Source organism: Camelus dromedarius, chromosome X, assembly GCF_036321535.1.
Source record: "Camelus dromedarius isolate mCamDro1 chromosome X, mCamDro1.pat, whole genome shotgun sequence".
Taxonomy (NCBI): Eukaryota; Metazoa; Chordata; class Mammalia; order Artiodactyla; family Camelidae; genus Camelus; species Camelus dromedarius.
In genome coordinates, this window is record NC_087472.1 from 60,564,711 (window position 1) to 60,589,451 (window position 24,741).

At 33.8% G+C, this 24,741-nt stretch overlaps 1 protein-coding gene across 1 annotated transcript in view; it reads left to right on the top strand.

Moving 5' to 3' along the window:
* Window positions 1–24,741, top strand: part of TEX11 (testis expressed 11) — a 283,928-nt gene that overhangs the window by 252,567 nt on the left and 6,620 nt on the right. Inside the window, exon 29 of the mRNA XM_064483187.1 lies at window positions 195–315. Within this exon, the coding sequence (XP_064339257.1) occupies window positions 195–315 (121 nt within the window). The remainder of the gene's footprint in view (window positions 1–194; window positions 316–24,741) is intronic.

A 24,741-nucleotide genomic window follows, 5' to 3' on the forward strand; every position in this document is an offset into this window, starting at 1 on the left:
AAGGAAAGATTGGTCAACCCCTTTTATATCTTCAAAAATCTGTCTTCTGAGCTTGGAGGCCAGATAAAATTGAAAGGAGAACAGAAGTGTTTTGAAGCTCTTTGTCTGGGATATGATCCAGATTTTACTTATCTTAGCCATGAAGTCAATGATTTCTTTCCTTATGGGATGAGTTTTCTCTTTTTAATTTTCAGCAAGTGTGTGCGCAGCTTGGTTAACCTCTTAGTGCCAGATGGAGCGCCAAGTGCAGTATTCCATCCCCTGGAAGAAGTTTGGGGCTATTTTGAAGATGCTCTGGGCCTTATTAGCCGCACAGTAAGTCAAACAGTGATACTTAACTTCAAGCCAATTTTAGAGAACTGCATTGTCTTATGTATTAGAAATTACATAGAATAATGCTTTTTGATATGAGTTTTAGGGTAAATAAATGCATATTAAAATGTAGTTACACACTGTAAAATTCCCTGGGTTTCTGAAATGTAAATAGTTAAAAGTAAAAAATTTCTAATACAGATATACTGCAGATTAGGTCAAAAGAGCAGTACCACCTGGCATTTTGAATTATTTTGTATTTTCAAAACCTGGTAAAATTATTATTTCCCTGTGATGATACTAACCCTTTGAAAAAGTTTATTGTTATTCCTGTCATTTCTCAGAGGCAGGTGATAGAGTAGAAGAATCACTGAAAGATCTGTATTTTAGTCTTTCTGCTGATTTTTTAAATTTTCAGTGCAAGTTTATTCAGTAATTTTAAAATTAACTTTATTAAGATGTAATTTGCATACTATAAAATTCATTAATTGTGTATAACTCTGATTTTTAGTAAATTTATAGTTATGCAACTGTCACCATAATCTAGTTTTAGAATATTTCCATTACCTACAAATGTTTCTAGCCATTTGCAGTCAATTCCTGCTCCCATTTTCAGACCCAAGCAACCACTGATCTTCTTTCTATCTCTATAGATTTTCTCTTTCTAGACACTTCATATAAGTAGCATCATATACTATGTGACCTCTTGTGTCTGGCTTCTTTCTATTTAGCTGACTATTTGTGAGGTTCACCCATGCTGTAGCATGTATCAGTATTTCGTTCCTTTCTATTGCTGAATAAATGAATATTATTATATTCTAATGAATGGATATATCACATTTTGTTTATCCACTCACTAGTTGGTAAACATTTGAATTGTTTCCACTTTTTGGCTACTACAAATAATGCTGCTATGAACAATTATGTACAAGTCTTTGTGTGGACATGTTTTTCAATTCTCTTGAGTACATGAACCAATGGGTCATGTGGTAATCTATATTTAACTTTTTGAGGAACTGTGATCTGTTTTCCAAAGTGGCTGCACCATTTTACATTCCTACCAGCAGTGTATCAGGGTCCCAATTTCTCCACATCTTCATCAGCACTTGTTATTGTCCATCTGTTGTATTATAGCCATCCTAGTGGGTATGTAATGGTAGCTCATTGTGGTTTTGATTTGAATTCCCTTGATAGCGAACACTTGATCATTTTTTCATGTATTTATTGACCATTTGTATATCTTCTTTGGAAAGATTTAATTCTTTTCCCAATTTTTAACTTGGATTCTCAGTGAGTTACATGAGTTCCTTATATATTCTAGATACAAATTCTTTATCAAATATATGATTTGTAAATACTTTCTTCCAGTCTCTGGCTTGTCTTTTCATTTTCTTAATGGCATCATTTAGAAAGCAAAAGTTCTGAATTTTGATGAAGTCCAACTTATCATTTTTTTCTTTTATGGGTCATGTTTTTAATCTTGATAAGAAATCTTTGCCTATTCCAAATTTGCAAAAGATTTTCTTCTGTGTATTCTTGTAGCTTTTATACTTTTATCTCTTATATATAGGTTTGTGATTCATTGTGAGTTAATTTTTGTTTATGGTGTGTGAGATGAGAGTCTGAATGGTTTCTTATTTGTTTTTGCATATGGATATTTCTCCTTTGCTGTTTGACTTCAGTTTTCTCATTTGTAAAATGGAAATAATACCTACTCTGACTTCCAAGCTGAGGTTTTAAGGATCAGTTGAAATAATAATATGTGTTGTAAGCTTTTAACAGCTCATACACATGTAAGGTAGTATTGTTATTATAAGGGAGCTATAAAATATTAAGAAGGTTAAATGGCTTGTTTAAAGTAGTACAAAAAATCATTATTTGAGTACATCTTAATATCCAAGGATTCTAACTTTGCTCAACTGTTTCTTTATATACAAATATCTGCAAACCACAACAGATGGTAGAACAATATAGCAGGGTGACAACCTGGTACAAACTAGCATCAACTTACAGAAACCTAGAATTCTGGAGCTATGTAATTATGGCCTGTGTGAATTTAAGTTTAAAAAAATTTTTTTAAATTGAACATTTTGGAGATATATATATATATTTCTTAACTTTCTTTTGGGAAGAAGAGAAAATTCAATTTCTAAGCCATGAGCCTCATCTGGACCTTCAGATGTGTTTGCCATAGTAACGAATACAAACTAAAATTAAATTGTACTATAAATTCAAATTGATCAATTTCCATAGTCTCCATATAAGGCCAAAACTGCTCTGAGCATTTTGGTTTTGCCACTTTTATTCTGTCTAATATATTACTGTTCCATCTCTCTGGCTCTTGCATTGCCTGTTAAATAGGTTAATGTTTTTCTAATTTTTCACGAGCCTCTCATCCATTATTGTTCATCCCCTTAAACATGATGGAATAGTTAGCTTTTTTATGCAGAGATTAATTTAATAACCCTCTTGGCTCTTTATTTAGCGTTCTGTTGCTTTTTCCTGTTTGATTGAATGTGCTATGTATCCCTTTTGTTTTAAATGCTGGGGGAGAAATTCTGCCCTTGTTTGACTTTTTTAATGACCAGTTTCTCATTCATTATTTATTAAGCAGGTAACCTTTATTAAATGCCTCCATACACTGGCAAAGTGGCTACTGCACAAATGTAAAACCTCAAACTTTACAGTATCATGCTTTACATTTTAGAAAGCATTCTTACACCCATTATTTCATTCAGCAACCCCCTCCAGCAATTCTATGAGGTAGACAATGTTGGTATTATCCTTGATTTAAAATAAGGAAATTTTTAGGATTCAGAAAGTCAAGTTTCCAATTTGCCGAAGTTCACATGACTAATGAATGAGAGTCAGAACTAGAACTTCTGACCTCAATTCCAGGGCTCTTTCCACCATCTTCTTTACCTGCACTTGCTAGGAATTTTTGTTCAAACAAGAGGCTCAAATTGGTATTTAGTTTTTAAATAAATTACCAAATTGTTTTCCAAAGTGGCTGTAACATTTTACATTCTTGCCAACAATCTATTAGTTATACAGTATCTTTGTGTCCTTGTCAGCATTTGGTGATACTAATTTTTTAGCAGCCATTCTGATAGGTAAGTTCACGATACATCATTGTGGTTTTAATTTGCATTTCCCTACTGGCTAATGGTGCTGACTGACTATCTTTTCATGTGCTTATTTGCCATCTGCATATCCTCTCTGGTGACGTGTGTGTTCATCTTCTTCTCCATTTTGCAATTGAATTGTTTTGTTTTGTGTACTGTTCAGTTTTGGGAGTTCTTTATATATTCTAGATACTAGTCAGATATGTGGTTAGAAAATATTTTCTTTAGTCTGTAGCTTGTCCCTTCATCAGCTTAACAAGGTCTTTCCCAGAAGAGAAGTTTTTAATTTTGTCCAGTTTATCAGTTTCCTCTTATGGATCATTCTCTTGGTGTGTCAAGTCTATTGTAGAACTTTTTGCCTAGTCCTATATGCCACAGATTTTCTCCTTTTCTTTTTTTAAAGTTTTACACATTTTTTCTTTATTTAAGTACAGTTAATTTACAATGTTGTGTTTGTTTCTGGTATACAACATAGTGATTCAGTCAGATGTATATTCTTTTTCATATTCTTTTTCATTATAGGCAATTACAAGATATTGAATATAGTTCCCTGTGCTATACAGTAGGACTTTGTTGTTCATCTATTTTCTATATAGTAGCTTGTATCTGCTAAACCTAAACTTCTAATTTATCCCTCCTCCTTTCCCCTTTGGTGACCATAAGTTTGTTTTCTATGTCTGTGAGTCTGTTCTTCTTTTGTAAATAAATTCATTTGTCTCATATTTTTAGATTCCACATATAAATCATATCATGTGATATTTGTCTTTCTCTGCCTGACTTACTTCACTTAGTATGATAATTTCTAGGTCCATCTATGTTGTGGCAAGTGGCATTCTTTCATTCTTTTTTTATGGCTGAGTAGTATTCCATAGCATATATATACCACAGCTTCTTTATCCAATCACGTGCCAATTTAGGTAGCTTTTATGTCTTGGCTATTATAAATAGTGCTGCTATGAACATTGGGGTGCATGTATCTTTTCAAATTGGCATTTCCTCTGGATATATGCCCAGCAGTGGGATTGCTAGGTAATATGGTATCTCTATTTTTAGTTTTTTAAGGAATCTCCATACTGTTCTCCATAGTGGCTGTGCAAAATTACATTCCCATCAACAGTGTAGGAGGGTTCCCTTTTCTCCACACCCTCTCCAGCATTTGTTACTTGTAGACTTTTTAATGATGGCCATTCTGACCAATGTGAGGTAATACCTCATTGTAGTTTTAATTTGCATTTCTCTGATAATTAGCGTTATTAAGCATCTTTTCATGTACCTGTTGGCCATCTGGATGTCTTTTTTGGAGAAATGTCTGTTTAGGTCTTCTGCCCATTTTTTGATTTGATTGTTTTTTTGTTACTGGGTTCTGTGAACTGTTTGTATATTCTGGAAGTTTAGCCCTTGTCAGTTGCATTGCTTGCAAATATCTTCTTCCAGTCTGTAGGTTGTCTTTTGATTTTGTATATAGTTTCCTTTGCTGAGCAAAAGCTTATAAGTTTAATTAGGTCCCATTTGTTTATTTTTGCTTTTATTTATATTGCCTTGGTAGACTGACCTAGAAAAACACTGCTACAATTTCTGTCAGAGAATATTTTGCCTGTGTTCTCTTCTAGAAGATTTTTGCTGTCCTATCTTATATTTACATCTTTAAGCCATTTTGAGTTTATTTCTGTGTACGGTTTGAGGGAATATTCTAACTTCATTGATTTACATGCAGCTGTCCAGTTTTCTTTACTTTCTTTTCCTGTTGATTTATCGTTAGTGTAAAGAAATGCAACTGATAACGTTAAGCTTGTAACCTGCTACCTTGCTGAATTCTTCGATTAGTTCTAGTAGTTTTTGTGTGGACCTTTTAGGGTTTTCTATATATAGTATCATGTCGTTGGCATATAGTGACACTTTTACCTCTTCTTTTCCAGTTTGGATCCCTTTTATTTCTCTCTCTTGCCTGATTGCTGTGGCTAGGACTTCCAAGACTATGTTGAATAGGAGTGGTGATAGTGGGCAGCCTTGTCTTGTCCCAGATTTTAGTGGGAAGCTTTTGAGTTTTTCACCGTTGAGTACTATGCTGGCTGTAGGTTTGCCATATATAGCTTTTATAATGTTGAGAGATGTTCCCTCTATACCTACTTTGGTGAGAGTTTTTATCATAAATGGGTGTTGAATTTTATCAAATGCTTTTTTTGCATCTATTGAGATGATCATGTGGTTTTTGTCCTTTCTCTTGCTGATGTGATGTATTACATTGATTGATTTGCATATGTTGAACCACCCTTGTGTCCCTGGGATGAACCCCCCTTGATCATGATGTATAATCTTTTTTATGTGCTGTTGGCTTCTATTTGCTAATATTTTGGTAAGGATTTTTGCATCTATGTTCAGCAGTGATATTGGTCTGTAATTCTCCTTTTTGGTGGTGTCTTTGCCTGGTTTTGGTATCAGGATGATGGTGGCTTCACAGAATGAGTTTGGGAGTAGTCTCTCCTTTTCAGTCTTCTGGAAGAGTTTGAGAAGGACTGGTATGAGTTCTTCTTTGTATGTTTGGTAGAATTCCCCGGTGAAGCTGTCTGGTCCTGGACTTTTATTTGTAGGGAGTTTTTTTTTTATTGCTAATTCAATTTCATTTCTAGTGATCAGTTTGTTCAAGTGGTCAGTTTCTTCTTGATTCAGTCTTGGTGGACTGTATGTTTCCAGAAATTTGTCCATCTCCTCTAGGTTATCCACTTTGGTTCCATATAGTTTTTCATAATATTCTCATATGATATTCTGTATTTCTATGTTATTTGTTGTAATTTCTACATTTTCCTTTCTTATTTTGCTTATTTGTGCTCTCTCTTTTTTCTTCTTTGTGAGTTTGGCCAGAGGTTTGTCAATTGTATTTACTTTTTCAAAAAAAACAGCTTTTGGTTTGATTGATTTCTCTCTTTTTTTAAAAAAAAAAAAATCTCTATTTTATTTATTTCCTCCCTGATCTTTATTATTTCCTTTCTTCTGCTGACTTTTGGGGTTGTTTTTGCTCTTCTTTTTCTAGTTCTTTTAGCTGGTGGGTTAGATTATTTATTTGAGCTGTTCTTTTTTGAGGAAGGCCTGTATTGCTATAAACTTCCCTCTTAGCACTGCCTTTGCTGCATCCCATAAATTTTGTGTGGTTGTGTTTTCATTTTCATTTGTCTCAAGGTATTTTTTAATTTTGACTTTGATTTCATCATTGACCCATTGGTTTTTTAATAGTGTGTTGTTTAATCTCCATGCTTTCATTTTTTTTTCTCCTTTATTTCTCTGTAGTTGATCTCTAGTTTCATGGCACTGTGGTCAGTAAAGATGCTTGAGATAATTTCTATCTCCTTAAAATTGTTGAGGCCTCTTTTGTGCCCAAGTACATGATCAATCCTAGAAAATGTTCCATGTGCACTTGAGAAGAATGTATATCCTATTTTGGAGAGGGGTGTAATGCTCTGAAAATATCCACCAAATCTAATTTTTCTATTGTATCATTTAATTTCTCTGTTGCCTTATTTATTTTCTGTCTGGAAGATCTGTCCAGTGATGTTAATGCGGTGTTAAAATCTCTGACAATGATTGTATTCCCATCAGTTTCCCCCTTTATCTCTGTTAGTAACTGTTTTATGTACTTAGGTATTCCTATATTTGGTGTATATATATTAATGAGTGTAATATCCTCATCTTGTATTACTCCTTCAATCATTATAAAATGTCCTTTATCTTTCTTTATGGCCTTTGTTTTAAAGTCTATTTTGTATGAAATCAGTATTGCTACACCTGCTTTTTTGGCTTTTCCATTTGCGTGGAATATCCTTTTCTATCCTTTCACTCTCAATGTATATGTGTACTTCTCCCTAAAGTGGGTCTCTTGTATGCAGCATATTGAAGGTTCTTGCCTTATTATCCAGTCTGACACTCTATGTCTTTTGATTGGAGCATTTAGTCCATTAACATTTACAGTAATTAATGATAGATGTGTGTTTATTGCCATTTTGAACTTATTTTTGCAGTTGATTTGGTATTTCCTCTTTGTTCCTTTCTTCTTCCTTTTGTGGTTTGGTAATTTTCCTTTGTATTATCTTGGATTTTATTTAGTTTTTGTGACTCACTTGCAAATTTTTGGCTTGTGGTTACCCTTTTTTGTAAGTCTATTAACCCATTACTATAACTGTTTGTATTAAACAGATAGTAATATAAGCTCAAACCCATCCTACTGAGAACAAAAAATTTAAAAAAGAAAAAAAAAATCTGTATTTTCTTGCTTCCCTCTCCCACTCTTAATGATTTAGATGTGTTCTTTTACAATTTCATGGTTATTCTATTTGTATTTCATGGTAGTTATCACCTTTCCGGGTATGAGTTTCTCATTTCTATAGCATCCTGCTTCTTTTCTTTTTAGAGTAGATCTGTCAGTATTTCTTTTAGCATGGGTTTAGTGTTGCTAAACTCTTCTAGTTTTTGCTTGCCTGTGAAGTTCTTTATCTCTCCTTCTATTCTAAAGAGTAACCTTGCTGGGTAAAGTATCCTAGGCTGCATTTTTTTTTCATGCAGGACTTTGAATATATCTTGCTACTCCCTTCTGGCCTGTCGTGTTTGTGTAGAGAAATCAGCTGAAAGCCTTATGGGGGTTCCCTTGTAACTTACTCTTTGTTTTTCTCTTGCTGCCTTTAGGATTATTTCTTTATCCTTGACTTGGCCATCTTGATTAGGATATATCTTGGTGTGAGTCTGTTTGGGTTCTTCCTGTTTGGACCCTCTGAGCTTCCTGTACTTGGATATCTGATTCCTTCTTTAGGTTTGGGAAGTTTTCAGTCATGATTTCTTCAAACACCTTTTCAATCCCCTTGGTTCTTTCTTCCCCTTCTGGAACCCCTATTATGCATAGATTGGCACACTTTATATTATCACATAGGTCCCTTATATTGTTTTCATTGGTTTTTATTTGGTTTTTTCTCAGCTGTTCTGATTGGGTGTTTTCTGTTGTCCAGGCTTCTAGGTCACTTATTCGTTCCTCTGCGTTATCTAGCCTGCTTTGTACAGCCTTTAGATCGGCTCTCATCTCAGCAAATGAATTTACCATTTCTACTTGGCTCTTCTTTATAGCTTCAGTTTCATTTTTGACACATTTTATATCTCTAAACACTATTTCTTTTAATTCCTTCAGTACTTTGGTCACTCCTTGTTTGAAATCTTGATCTACTAGGCCATCAATGTCTATTTCATTGATGGTTCTTTCAGGGGATTTCTCTTGCTCTTTTAACTGGGAGTGGCTCCTCTGCTTCTTCATCTTGCTCATGTCTCTCTGGCACTGTGGCTTATGGAGTATCAGTTATCTATTGTGGTCCTTAAGGAGTTTATTTGTCTATTTAAAGCCTATGCAGGAATAAAACTTTAAAAAAAGAATTTTAAAAGAAGGGAGAAAAAAAAGGTCTGAAAACAGTGTATAATCAATAATAGAAGAGCAAATTGAAGCAGAATAACAATTGAGTTGAGACATTTCTTAAAAACCTTTTTAAAAAAAAAAGGAGAAAAGAACCAAAACAATTTGAAACCTGTGTATAATCAATAACAGGAGATCAAAACCAAGAGAAATAAAAATGAAATGAGGTGGATTTTTTTGAAAAAATAATAATAATATTTTAAATAAAAAATTAAGGGATTAAACTATAGACATATACAATTGTTTAAAAAGTAAAAATTAAAAAGGTAATAGAAAATAGAACAGATTAAAAAAAAAGATTTTAAAAAAGGACGGGGGGGTGTTCTCATGGAGACTGTGCACTCTTAATGATTTTATGAAGTGGTCTGTCTGTCTTCGCCCTGATTCAGTTTGCTGCTTCCAGAGGCCATCCGTTGGCATCCCTGGTCTGTGCTGCTCTCAGTGCCTGTAGGCAAGCAGATTGTGCCCCCTCCCAACACTGTGGTCAGGTTCTGTGCTAAAAAATACAATTGATTTTTGTATGTTTATCTTGTATCCCACAACCTTGCTGAACTCACTCACTTCAGGGATTTTTTTGAAGATTTGTTAAGATTTTCTATGTAAACTACCATGTCATTTGCAAATAGGGACAGTTTTATTTCTTCCATTCCAATCTATATGCCTTCTCTTTTCTTTTCTTGCCTTATTACCCAGACTAGAACTTTCAGCACCATGTTAAATAAGAGGGATGAGAGTGGATAATGTTTCCTTGTTCACTATCCCGGGGGAATACTTTCATTCTTTTACCATTAAGTATAATGTTAGCCATAAGATTTTTGTAAAGGCTCTTTATCAAGTTGAGGAAGTGTTCACCCATTCCTTTTTTTTTTCCTGAGAGTTTCTATTATGAATGAGTATTGAATTTCCTCATATACTTTTCCTATGTCAATTCATATAATCGATTTCTTTTCTTTAACCTGTTAATATAGTGGATTATATTGACTAATTTCAAATACTGAACTAGCATTGCTTTCTTGGAATAAACCCCACATGGTCATGGTGTATAATTCTTTTCATATATTGCTAAATTCTCTTTTCTAGTATATTGTAAATGTTTTTAATCTATATTCATGAGGGATATTGGGTGGTAGTTTTTTTTTCCCTTACAGTCTGGTTTTGATATCATGGTAATACTAGCTTCATAAAATAAAATGGGATGTGTTCTCCTCGTCTATATTGTTGGAAAATATTGTGCAGAACTTGTCAGTTCTTTTCTTAATGTTTAGTAGAATTCTGCAGTGAAACTAACTGGGCCTGAAGATTTTTTTTCAAGAGTTTTAAATTACAAATTCCATTTCCTTAACAGTTATAGAGCTATTTAAATCATCTTTTTTATATTAAGTGAGTTGTGTTAATTTGTGTTTTTCAATGAAGTGATCCATTTCATCTCAGTTGTCACATTTATGTATATAGAGTTCTTTGTATTATTATTCCCTTATTAGTCTTTTGATTTGTGCAGGGTCTGTAGTGATATCCACTGTTTCATTTGTGATGTTGATAATTTACATCTTCCCTTTTTTCTCCTGGTCATTCTTGGCAGGAGTTAGTAAATTCCATCTTTTCAAAGAACCAGCTTCTCCATTGATTTTCTCTGTTGCCTTTGTGCTTTCAGTTTCACTGATTTCTGCTCTTATCTTTATTATTTACTCCATTCTGCTTGCTTTGCATTTAGTTTACTCTTATTTTTTTAGGTTCTTGAGATGGTAACTTAGATTATCAATTTGATACTTTTCCTCTTTTCTAACGTATTCGTTTAGTGCTGTAAATTTCCCTCACGGTACTGCTTAAGCTCTAGCCCACAAACATGGCTATGTCGTATGTTTATTTTTCCATACTTCAATGCATTTTTTATTTCCCTTGAGACTTCTTCTTTGACTCATAGTTTACGTAGAAGTTGTTGTTTAGTTTCTAAGTTTTTACAGATTTTCCTATTATCTTTCTGTTATCAAATTAGTTTTATTCCATTATGGTCAGAGAACACAGCTTCTATAATTTCAGTTATTTAAATTTATTGAGATTTATTTTATGGCCTGGGATATGATCTATCTTATTAATTGTTCCATGGGTACTTGAAAAGAATATATATTCTGCTGTCATTGGGAGGAGCATTGTATAAATGTTGATTAGATCTCATTGGTTGATGGTGTTGCCGAGTTCTTGTATATTCGTGTAGGAAAACGATTTTCTGACTAGTTGTTCTACTACTGGTTGAGCAGGCATGTTTAAGTCTTTATAACTGTGGAATTATCTAGCTCTCTTTTTACTCCTATTGGTTTTGTTTCATGTATTTTGTGACTGTTATTGGATACATACACTTTTATGACTGCTATGTCTTCTTTGTGGATTGACCCTTTTATCATTATATAATGTCCGTCTGTGTCTTGAGTAATTTTCTTTGCTCTTAAGTCTAAAATTACTAATATTAATATTGCCACTCCTGCTATCCTTTGATTAATGTTTACAAAATATATCTATTTCCATCCTTTTACTTTCAAGCTGCCTATAATGTTATATTTGAAGTGAATTTCTTGTAGACAGCATATAGACAAAACACTTTTAATCCACTTTGCCAATCTCTCTTTTTAAAAAAAAATTTATTTTTATTATATTAAAAGTTTCAGGTGTACATTATAATTAAACATTGGTATACACTACAAAGTGATCACCCTAAAATGTCTAATTACCATCTGTCACCATACAAATGTCCCCCTTCACCCTTTTTGCCTACTTCCCAGCTCCCTTCCCCTTGGGTAACCACCAAATCTAGTCTCTGTATCTATGTGTTTGTTTTCAGTTTGTTTTGTTGTTAATTTGTTTTGTTTTTGTTTTTTAGATTCTTTATATGAGTAAAATCATAGCATATTTGTCTTTTTTCTTCTGACTTATTTCACTTAGCATAATATCCTCAGTCTACGTTATCACAAATGGCAAGATTTCATTCTTTCTTATGGCCAAGTAGCATTCTGTTGTATATATATATATATATATATATATATATACCACAGCTTCTTTTTCTATTCATCCATTGAGGAACACTTTGGTTTTCCCATATTTTTGGTATTGTAAATAATGCTGCAATGAACCCAGAGGTGCATATATCTTTTTGAATTAGTGTTTCATATTCTTCAGATAAATACCCAAAAGTGGAATAGCTGGATCATATGGTAATTCTATTCTATATTTTTTAGGACTCTCCATACTGTTCTCCATATGGCTGCACAGTTTACACTCCAACCAACAGTACATGAGTTCCCTTTTCTCTAAGTGCTCTCCAACATTTGTTACTTCTTATCTTTTTGATAATGGCCACTCTAACAGGTGTGAAGTGATATCTCATTGTAATTTTGATTTCCATTTCCCTACTAATTAATGATGTTAAGCATCTTTTCATATGCCTCTTGGGCATCTGTATGTATTCTTTGGAAAAATGTCTACTCAGGTCCTCTGCCCATTTTTTAATCAATTGTTCATTTTTTTGTTGTTGAGTTGTATGGGTACTTTATATATTTTGGACATTAACCCCTTATCAGACATGTGGTTTGAAAATATCTTGTCCAATTTAGTAGGTTGCCTTTTTGTTTTCATGATGATCCCCTTCACTATGCAGAAGCTTTTTAGTTTGTTGTAGTCCCAATTGTTTATCTTTCCTTTTGTTTTCATTGCCTTTGGAGAATGATCCACAAAATCATCACTAAGACTGATGTCAGTGAGATTACTGCCTATGTCTTCTTCTAGGACTTTTGTGGTTTGGGGTCTTACATTCAAGTCTTTAATGCATTTTAAGTTAATTTTTGTGTATAGTGTATAGTGGTCTAGTTTCATTCTTTTGCATGTGATTGTCCAGGTTTCCCAACACCATTTATTGAAAAAAACTGTCCTTTCGCCATTGTATGTTCTTTGTTCCTTTGTTGTAAATTAATTGTCCATGTGTGACATTATTACCGGGCTCACAAATCTGTTCCATTGATCTGTCTGTCTTTTTGTGCCAGTACCATAACATTTTAATTACTATCAGCTTCATAGTATAGTTTGAAATCAAGGAGTGTGATACCTCCAGCTTTGTTCTACTTCCTCAAGGATGTTTTGCTATTCAGGATCTTTTATGGTTCCATAAAATTTTTAGAGTTTTTTGTTCTAGTTCTGTCAAATATGCCATTGGGATTTTGATTGGGATAGCATTGAATCTGATGATTGCTTTGGGTTCTATGGACATTTAACAATATTAATTCTTCCAGTATATGAGCATGGAATAGCTTTCCATTTATGTCTTCAATTTCTTTCATCAGTATCTTATTCTTTTTGATACAAATGTAAATGTGATTGTTTTCTTAATTTCTCAGTATATTTATGTTGTATCTTGTGAATTTACTGAGTGCATTTATTCCAACAGTTTTTTGATGCAGTCTTTAGAGTTTTATATATATATATCTGATATATGTAGTATCATGTCATCTGAAAATAGTGTCAGTTTTATTTCTTTCTTTCTGATTTGAATGAGGATGCCTTTTATTTCTTTTTCTTGCCTAATTTCTCTGGTTAGAACTTCCAATATTATGTTCAATAAAAGTGGTGACAGTGGGCATTTTTGCCTTAATCCTGATCTTAGAGGAAAAGCTTTTAGCTTTTCACCATTGAGTATGATATTAGATATGGGTTTGTCGATATATGGCCTTTATTAGGTTTAGGTACATTCCCTCTATACCCACTTTCTTGAGAGTTTTCATCATAAGTAGATGTTGAATGTTATCAAATACTTTTTCTGCATCTATTGAGATGATAATATGATTTTTATCCTTCATTTTGTTAATGTGATATGTCACATTGATTGGATAAGTTCCACTTGATCTTGGTATATGATTTTTTAATGAATTGTTGACTTTGGTTTGCTACTGTTTTGCTGAGGATTTTTGCATCTAAGTTCATCAAAGACATTGGCTTGTAATTTTGTTTTCTTGTGGTGTCCTCATCTAGTTATACTGTTAGGGTAATGCTGGCCTTGTAAAATGTGTTTGAAAGTGTTCCCTCCTCTTCAGTTTTTTGGTAGAGTTTGACAAGATACATATGAAATCTTATATAAATTTTTTGAATTTTTGAAAGAATTCACCAGGGAAGCCATATAAAGCCATATCATCCTGGACTTTTGCTTACTAGGAGGTGTTAGATTACTGATTCAATCTCCATACTAATAATTGGTCTATTCAGATTTTCTGTTTCTTCATATTTCAGTCTTAGGAGACTGTATGCGTCTAGGAATTTGTCCATTTCTTCTAGGCTGTCCAGTTTGTTGGTGTATAATGGCTCATAATTTTCTCTAATGATCCTTTGTTTTTCAGTCATATTAATTGTAACTTTTCCTTTCATTTCTTATTTTATCTATTTAAGCCCTCTTTCTCTTAACTTTGTTAATCTAGCTAAAGGTTTATCCATTTTGTTTATCTACTCAAAGAACCAGCTCTTAGTTTCATTGATCTATTCCATTGTCTTCTTCAATTATGTTGCATTTAATTCTGCTCTGATCTTTATTATTTCCTTTTTTCTGCTAATGTTAGGCTTTGTTTGCTCTTCTTTTTCTATTTCCTCTAGGTGTAAATTCAGTTTGCTTATTTGAGATTTCTCTTGTTTCTTGAGATGGACCTTTATTGCTATGAACTTTCCTCTTAGAACAGCTTTTCATGCATCCTATAGGTTTCATATGTCATATTTCTGTTTTAATTTGTCTCTTGGTACATATTGACTTCCCCCTTTGATTCTTTTTTTTAATTGAAGTGTAGTCAGTTTACAATGTTGTGTCAATTTCTGGTGTACAGCATAATACTTCAGTCATACATATAAGTACATATATTCATTCTCATATTCTTTTTCATTATAGGTTACTACAAAATGCTGAATATAGTTCCCTGTGCTATACAGTATAAACTTGTTGTTTATCTATTTTATATATAGTAGTTAGTACCTAAAAATCTTGAACTCCCAATTTATCCCATCCCACCTCACTGTAGTAACGATAAGATTGTTTTCTGTGTCTGTGAATCTATTTCTGTTTTGTAAATAAGTTCATTTGTGTTTTTTAGTTCCATATAGAAGAGATATTAGATGGTATTTTTCCTTCTCTTTCTGGATTACTTCACTTAGAATGACAATCTCCATCCATGTTGCTGCAAATGATATTATTTTATTCTTTATTATGGCTGAGTAGTATTCCATGGTATAAATATACCACAACTTCTTTATCCAGTCATCTATTGGTGGACATTTAGGTTGTTTCCATGTCTTGGCTATTGTAAGTAGTGCTGCTGTGAACATTGGGGTGCAGGTGTCTTTTCAAATTGGCATTTCCTCTGGATATGTGCCCAGGAGTAGGATTGCTGGAGCCTATGATAAGTCTATTTTTAGTTTTTTGAGGAATCTCTACATTGTTTTCCATAACAGCTGCACCAAACTACATTCTCACCAAAAGTGTAGGAGGGCTCCCTTTTCTCCACACCCTCTCCAGCATTTATCGTTTGTGGAATTTTTAATGATGGTCATTCTGACTGGTGAGAGGTGATAACCTCATTGTAGTTTTGATTTGCATTTCTCTGATAATTAGCGATATTGAGCATTTTTCCATGTGCCTATTGGTCATTTGTATGTCTTCACTGGAGAATTGCTTGTTTAGGTCTTCTGCCCAATTTTGGATTTGGTTTTTTTTATTATTAAGTTATTTTATTATTGAGCTACTTATATATTTTGAAAATTAAGCCCTTGTCAGTCCCATATTTTGCCAATATTTGTCCCATTCTGTAGGTTGTCTTTATGTTTTATTTATGGTTTACTTTGCTGTGCAAAAGCTTATAAGTTTAATTAGGTCCCATTTGTTTATTTTTGCACTTATTTCTATTGCCTGGGTAGACTGCCCTAGGAGAACATTGCTAAGATTTATGTCAGAGAATGTTTTGCCTATGTTTTCTTCTAAGAGGTTTATAGTGTCTTGTCTTATGTTTAAGTCTTTAAGCCATTTTGAGTTTATTTTTGTGTATGGTGTGAGGGAGTGTTCTAGCTTCATTGATTTACATGCTACTGTCCAGTTTTCCCAACACCATTTGCTGAAGAGATTGTCTTTACTCCATTGTATGTTCTTGCCTTCTTTGTCAAAGATTAATTGGCCAGAAGTCTGTGGGTTATTTATGGGCTCTCTATTCTGTTCCATTGATCCATATGTCTGTTTTTGTACCAATACCATGCTGTTTTGATTACTGTAGCTCTTTAGTATTGTCTAAAGTCTGGGAGAGTGATTCCTGCAGCTACATTCTTTGTCTTCAGTATTGCTTTGGCAATTCAGGGTCTTTTGTAATTCCATATAAATTTTAGGATTATTTGTTCTAGTACTGTGGAAAATGTCCTGGGTCATTTGATAGGGATTGCATTAAATCTGTAGATTGCCTTGGGCAGTGTGACCATTTTAACAATATTGATTCTTCCAATCCAGGAGCATGGATGGGATATCTTTCCATTTTTTTTAAGTCTTCTTTAATTTCCTTAATCATTGTTTTATAGTTCTCCGTGTATAAGTCTTTCACCTCCTTGGTTAGATTCATTCCTAGGTATTTTATTACTTTGGGTGCTATTTTAAAGGGATTGTTTCTTTACTTTCTTTTCCTGTTGATTCATCATTAGTGTAAAGAAATGCAACTGATTTTTGAACGTTAATGTGGTAACCTGCTACCTTGCTGAATTCTTCGATTAGTTCTAGTAGTTTTTGTGTGGACCTTTTTAGGGTTTTCTATATATAGTATCATGTCATCTGCATATAGTGACACTTTTACCTCTTCTTTTCCAGTTTGGATCCCTTTTATTTCTCTCTCTTGCCTGATTGCTGTGGCTAGGACTTCCAAGACTATGTTGAATAGGAGTGGTGATAGTGGGCAGCCTTGTCTTGTCCCAGATTTTAGTGGGAAGCTTTTGAGTTTTTCACCGTTGAGTACTATGCTGGCTGTAGGTTTGTTATATATAGCTTTTATTATGTTGAGAGATGTTCCCTCTATACCTACTTTGGTGAGAGCTTTGATCGTAAATGGGTGTTGAATTTTATCAAATGCTTTTTCTGCATCTATTGAGATGATCATGTGGTTTTTGTCCTTTCTCTTGTTGATGCAATGTATTACATTGATTGATTTGCATGTGTTGAACCACCCTTGTGTCCCTGGGATGAACCCCCCTTGATCATGATGTATAATCTTTTTTATGTGCTGTTGGATTCTATTTGCTAATATTTTGGTAAGGATTTTTGCATCTATGTTCAGCAGTGATATTGGTCTGTAATTTTCTTTTTTGGCAGTGTCTTTGCCTGGTTTTGATATCAGGGTGATGGTGGCTTCACAGAATGAGTTTGGGAGTATTACCTCCTTTTCAATCTTCTGGAAGAGTTTGAGAAGGACTGGTATGAGTTCTTTGTATGTTTGGTAGAATTCCCCAGTGAAGCTGCCTAGTCCTGGACTTTTATTTGTAGGGAGGTTTTTTTATTATTGCTAATTCAATTTCATTTCTAGTGATCAGTTTGTTCAAGTGGTCAGTTTCTTCTTGATTCAGTCTTGGTGGACTGTATGTTTCCAGAAACTTGTCCATCTCCTCTAGGTTATCCACTTTGGTTCCATATAGTTTTTCATAATATTCTCATATGATATTCTGTATTTCTATGTTATTTGTTGTAATTTCTCCATTTTCCATTCTTATTTTGCATTTGTGCTCTCTCTTTTTTCTTCTTTGTGAGTTTGGCCAGAGGTTTGTCGATTGTATTTACTTTTTCAAAAAAAACAGCTTTTGGTTTGATTGATTTCTTTCTTTTTTAAAAAGATCTCTATTTTATTTCCTCCCTGATCTTTTATTATTTCCTTCCTTCTGCTGACTTTTCGTATTTTTCACTCTTCTTTTTGTAATTCTTTTAATTGGTGGGTTAGGTTGTTTATTTGAGATTGTTCTTTTTTGAGGAAGGCCTGTATCACTATAAACTTCCCTCTTAGCACTGCCTTTGCTATGCTGTTCTAGGTTTTTATGATGTCATGCTTATATTTAGGTCCTTAAACCATTTTAAGTTTATTTTTGTATATGGTGTGAGAGGGTTCTAATTTCATTGATTCCCATGTGGCTGTCCTGCTTTCCCAACACCACTTGCTAAAGAGACTGTCTTTTCTCCATTGGATATCCTTGCTTCCTTTGTCATAGATATATTGACCGTAGGTTTGTGGGTTTATTTCTGGGATCTCTGTTCTGTTCCATTAATCCATATGTCTATTTTTGTACCAATACCATATGCTGTTTTGATTACTGTTACTTTGTAGTATTGTCTGAAGTCTTGGAAGATTATGACTCTACCTTTGTTCTTTTTCCTTAGGATTGCTTTTGCAGCTCTGGGTCTTTTGTGGTTCCATATAAATTTAGAATTATTTGTTCTGGTTCTGAAAAATGTCTGGGTATTTTGAGAGGGATTGCATTTAATATACTGCTTTTGGTAGTGTGGCCATTTTAACAATATTAAGTCTTCCAGTCCAAGAGCATGGGATATCTTTCCATTTATTTAAATCATCTTGAAGTTCCCTTTATCAGTGTTTTATAGTTTTCAGCATATAGGTCTTTCACCTCCTTGGTTAAGTTTATTCCTAAGTATTTTATTTTTCTGATGTGATTTTAAATGGCATTCTTTTTTTAATTTCTGTTTCTGATATTTCATTGTTAGTGTAAAGAAATGCAACAGACTTCTGTATATTGATCTTGTATCCTGCTACATTGCTAAATTCATTTATTAGTTCTAATAATTTTGGGGTAGAGTCTTTAGGGTTCTCTATATAGAGTATCATGTCATCTGCAAACAGTGACAGTTTTACCTCTTCTCCTCCAATTTGATCCCTTTTATTTCTTTTTCTTATCTGATTGCTGTGGCTAAGACTGCCAATACTATGTTGAATAGAAGCGATGAGTCCTTGTCTTGTTCCTGAATTTAGTAGGAAGGCTTTCAGCTTTTCACTGTTGAGTATTATGTTGGCTGTGGGTTTTTCATAAATGGCTTTTATTATGTTAAGATATGTTCCCTCTATACTCATTTTTGTGAGAGTTTTTTTATCATGAATGGATGTTGAATTTTATCAAATGCTATTTTTACATCTATTGAGATGATCATGTGGTTTCTTGTTAATGTGGTTTATCATACTGATTGATTTGCGTATGTTGAACCACCCTTGTGACCTTGGAATGAAGCCAACTTGATCATGGTGTATGATCCTTTTTATGTATTACTGAATTTCGTTTGCTAATATTTTGTTGAGGATTTTTGCATCTTTATTCATCAGAGATATTGGCCTCTCATTTTCTTTTTTCATAGTGTCTTGGTCTAGCTTTGGTATCAGGGTGATGGTGGCTTCATAGAATGAATTTGGGAGTATTCCCTCCTTTTCAATCTTTTGAAATAGTTTGAAAAGGATAGGTATAAGTAGGATAGGTATAAATTCTTTGTATGTTTGGTAGAATTCCCCAGTGAAGCCATCCAGTTCTGGACTTTGTTTGCAGGGAATTTTTTTTTTTATTACAGATTCTATACCACTTCTAGTGATCAGTCTTAAACAGAAAATTATCTGTTTCTTCTTGACTCAGTTTTGGCAGGCTGTATGTTTCTAGAAACTTGTCCATTTCTAGATTCTCCAATTTGTTGGCATATAACTGTCTATAATATTCTCTTATGATTTTTTGTATTTCTGTGGTATTGGTTGTTATTTCTCCTCTTTCATTCCTTATTTTGTTTGTTTGGGTCCTCTCTCTTTTCTTCCTGGTGAGCCTGGCTAGAGGTTTGTTGATTTTATCTTTTCAAAAAACCAGCTCTTGGTTTTATTGATCTTTTCTATTTATTTTTTAATCTCTATTTTATTTATTTCATCTCTGACCTTTATTATTTCCATCTTTCTGATGACATTGGGTTTTGTTCTTCTTTCTTGTAATTCTTTTATGTGGTAAGTTAGGTTGTTTGTTTCATTTTTTTTCCCTAAATCTAGTGACCTACCACCTTTAGTTCTTCTCCTGATCTTAAGTACCAGAATTACTAAAGAAAGCACAGAACTATCCAGATTTGGGGCAGTACAAATTCATGCTATTAAGCTTCAAATGGGTTCTTGTCACTGCTCAGAAATCTTTTCATTACTGTCAACATTTTTGCAAATTCAAGTAAGATGACTGTTTCAAGTGTTTTCTACTCTAATATTAAAGCCCTTTCTACTCATAAAAACTTAGACCTACTACTTCATGATGACCACATTAGATGATCTTATCATATTTTTAAAATTTTATTATTTTTATTTATTTGGGGGCTTGGTAATTAGCTTTACTTATTTATTTATTTTAATGGAGGTACTGGGGATTGAACCCAGGACCTTGTGATGATAAGCACACACTCTATGACTGATCATACCCTCCTCCTTATCGTTTATTTTTAATTGAGAAGATTAAGGGCATCAAAAGTATGAGATTCCTCATTGGTCCATGTCTCAGTCATAACATTCTTCCATTGTACCTATTTACTCATCTCAACTTTTTTCTCAGAAGAAGAAGTATTTCCTCAACATTATACTGTCAGTTCAATCTCCTTCTACCTCCTGGAGCACCTTACTACCTCTCCATAATTTTCAGTCTCTGTCTTTCCTTCACATATCTTTCCTTTTTATTCTCAAATAGACGTAGGTCTCTAATAATTAGAAAAATATACCATGTTACTGAATGAGAAGGCTTAATAATATAAAGGAGTCACGTTCCCTATAAATTCAATCACAATAAGTCTCATTAGGATTTTTAAAGTGAAACTTGACATGGTAATTCTAAAATTCTTCCTCTAAAGAAAATAAGCCATAACAGCCAATACATCTTTGAAAAAGAACAAGCTAGGACTTGCCCTATCAAACATAAAAACTATAAAGTGTTAATAATTTTTAAAGTGTGATATCAGTTCAAACAAAAACACAAATAGTAATAGAAGAGGATAAGGTTCAGAAAGACTCACATATTTAAGAATTTAGTATGCAATGAAGGATGTACATCCAGTCACTAAGGGGAAGCGTGGTCTATTTTAAATGGCATTAGGGCAATTTAAAAAGTAAAATGCTTACCTTTAAATTGAACAGCATTATAATACAGTGGTCAAGAGCACAGGCTTTGGAACCAGACTGGCACTTCAAATTCTAACTAGACCACTTATTAGTTCTATGACCTTTGTCATATTACTTAACTCTTTATGCCTCTATCTACTCATCTGCAAAATAAAGGTAATGATAGTACCTACTGTATAGTATTATTGGTGGTATTAAATAAGTTAATATATGTAAAGTACTTAGAGCAGTGTCCAGCATATAGTAAGTAGTAAGTAGTAGTAGTATTTTTTACCTCATGCATGCATAAAAATAAAGTCAGAAAGAAAGAGAGAAAGACAGAAAGAGGAAAGAAAGAAAGAAAGAAAGAAAGAAAGAAAGAAAGAAAGAAAGAAAGAAAGAAAGAAAGAAAGAAAGAAAGAAAGAAAGAAAAGAAAGAAATCCATCAATCAATCAATCAATCAATCTAGATGGATAAAAGAGCCAAACATATAAACCAAATCTATAAAAGTATTAGGAGAAAGTATAGGAAAACAATTTGTTTAATTACAGGGTGGAAAGGACCCATCCAGAAGCAGTTACAAGGAAAAAAATAGATTTAGTTACATAAATTAATAACTGACCCAAGAAAGCACAGAAAATTTTAAAATAAACCACCGACTTGGATAAATATTTTAACATATTTAAATTAAAAATCAATAAGAAAAATATTACCAGCATTGGGGAAAATAGGCAAAAGTTATGACTAGGCAAGCTGCAAGAGACATACAGTTGGCTAATAAACAGGTACTAAAGTTGTTTAACCACACAGTCAAGGAAATCTATGTAAACAAAAAAATATATATTTTCTGTCAAAACATCAGGTGAAAACATCTAGAGAGATTTTCACCAAATCAGAGGGTATGCTTGGGATGATATTAAAAATATACAGTGTAACCAGTCAAAGGAGCAATCAACCAAAAGTGAGTGTCCTGGCTTCTAGTCTTATCTGTGCCACAAACATATTGTGTGACTCTAGGCAGACTGTCCCGCCTCTCTTGGCCTCAGTTTTCTTATCAATAAAATGAGGTTTCTAGAGACTTTCACTTCTGGAATGGCAGCATCAGAGACTGGTAAGACCTGCTGCCCAGCAGAACAGCCGCAACTGAGGGAAATTGTTTAAAAAAACAACCATTTAAAGTCTCTGGAAATTGTCCTAAGAGCATACAGAAAATGAAGAAAGATCTATTCAAAAATCTACTCAGTCTTGGTAAGAAACTTGAGCATCTGTAGTACCTGAGCCTTGACCCACTCCCTCCCTGTTCCTCCCCAAGATTAGCATAATGGAAGCTCCATTCCAGATAACTATGTCCAAGAAAACAATGCTCCCACTCTCCTCAGCTCCCAGCAAGGGATATGGTATCCCACAAAGAATAGCAGGCTGCCAACACCTTAAGCCACAAGTTACAAAGCCTAAATTCCTGGCAAGTATGGTCAAGAGAATGAGCCTCCCTTCCTTCACAGAGTCTCTGCTCCTAGGGCAGGTTATCGACCTCAGGCAAGCAGACCAAGAATATTGGAGCCCTGGTTTCCTTTGCCCCAGCTAACTCTTAGGGCAGAGGTTCCACACCCAATGAGGCAAGCCAAGAAGACCAGAGACTACTACTCTTCCCAGTACTCAAAAGAAAAGGGGGTCCACTGTCCCCTCCCCACAAAGCTCTGGAGCAGAGGCTCAGGGATTTTTCCCAAGGGGAAAGGCAATCCATAAGAACAGAGCACTTGAACCCTCTCTCCAAAGGCATTGATGCGTGGGAGAAGTTCAAGCCAAAGAGTGCTCTTGAAAACAATGGAGATTTTAGTGGTAAGAAGTTAAGAGGAGGATAGTAGCTCTAACAAGTAACTCACAGACCAGCTGTATTACCATAGAGAGCCATGGAAAGAGACAGCTCAGAAGAGCCTTATTGGGATCAGAGCAAACCTCAAAGACTCGCATCAAAGACCGCCCCTGTAAAGTGGTCTGAATGTAATTGGTTCAGACTGTAGAGCAATTACACCCCCAGGCATTGTTGAAAACAATAGAGCAATCATCATGTGGAGCCTAACAGCTGGATGTGATACAAGCAGTCAGCCAGCTTAATAGAGACATCAGACAAAGTCCAAGAGAGCCCTACTAAACACTCATCCCAGGGTGACTATTACACATAACCAAGTCTGTGTCCTTTGAGAAACAGCATAAGAAGCTTCACATGTGACAGAAATAGACTTTACTAAAATAGTCCAGTTGCATTACTAAACAAATAAATATACAAACAACAGCAAAAACAAGTTGGAGAGAATCAGATTCTAGAGTTGCTACCTAAAATGTTCCTAATATATTACCTAAAATGTTCAGTTTTCAACAACAACAAAAACTATGAGACATGCAAAGAAACAAGAAAGTGTGACCCATACACAGGGGAAAAAAAAGCAAGCAACACAAACTCTGTGACAGGATCCAGATGTCAGATGTCAAAGTAACCACTACAAATATGTTCAAAAAACTAAAGGAAGCCATACTAAAAGAAGTAAAGGAAGGTGACAATGTCTCATCAAATAGAGAATATCAACAGAGAAATAGAATTTTTTTAAGAACCATATGAAAAAATCTGGAGGTGAAAAGTACAATCAGTGAAATTAAAAATTCACTAGAGGGGCTCAACAGTAGTTCTGCTTAACTGGCAGAACCCAACTGTTTCAGATCAGCAGATTTGAAGATACATTGATAGATTATGCAACCTGAAAATAAGGGAGAAAAAAGAGTAAAAAAAAAAAAAAAACAGTGCCTTAAAGAAAAGTAGAACTTCACTAAATACACCAACACATAATGGGAATATCAAGGATGGGAGAGAAAAGAATAGGAAAAATAATTTGAAGAAATAATGGCTGAAAACTCCCAAATTTGATGAAAAATATTAATCTATACATCCAAGGTCGTCACCGAATTCCAAGTAAACTACACAAAGTGGTCCACACACAGAAACATAATACTAAAAGTGCTGAAAGCCAGCTACAGACTTACCAGTTACAAAGGAACACAAATAAGATTAATAGCTGATTTCTCACCCAGAAACAATGGAGGCCAGAAAGCAGTGGCATACTCAAAATTATGGGGGAAAAACAACAGCCAAGAATCCTATAACCAGCAAAATTATCTTTCAAAAATGAAGTCAATACCAGGTAAAGAAAAACAGAGAATTTGTTTCTAGCTGACCTGCCTACAAAAAAATACTGAAGGAAATTCTTTAGGTTGAAAGCAAGTCACCCCAGATAATAATTTAAATCCAAACTAACAAACAAAAAGCACCAGTAATTATGTAATTATATAAGACAGTATAAATGCATATTTATTTTCCTTCCTTCTCTATATCCTTTAAAGTGCAAATGTACAAAACACATTATAAAATTGTTTCATTGGGCTTTTATCATATAAAAATGTAATATAAAAACAATAGCACAAAGAAGGCAGGTGGGAACTGGTTTTGGAGTAATGAATGACACTAGCGAATAACTCTAAGCCATGGGAAGAAATGAAGAGAATCAGAAATGGTACATAAGAAAGTTATAACAAGCTATAAATATATACTATCATTCTTTACTTCTGTTAGCTTCTTTGAAACATATAAAATTATATAAAGTAATTATAACTATTATTGTTGACTTGTCTATTTCAAAACTTACCATGAACAGTAGCAATCAAGACAGTGTG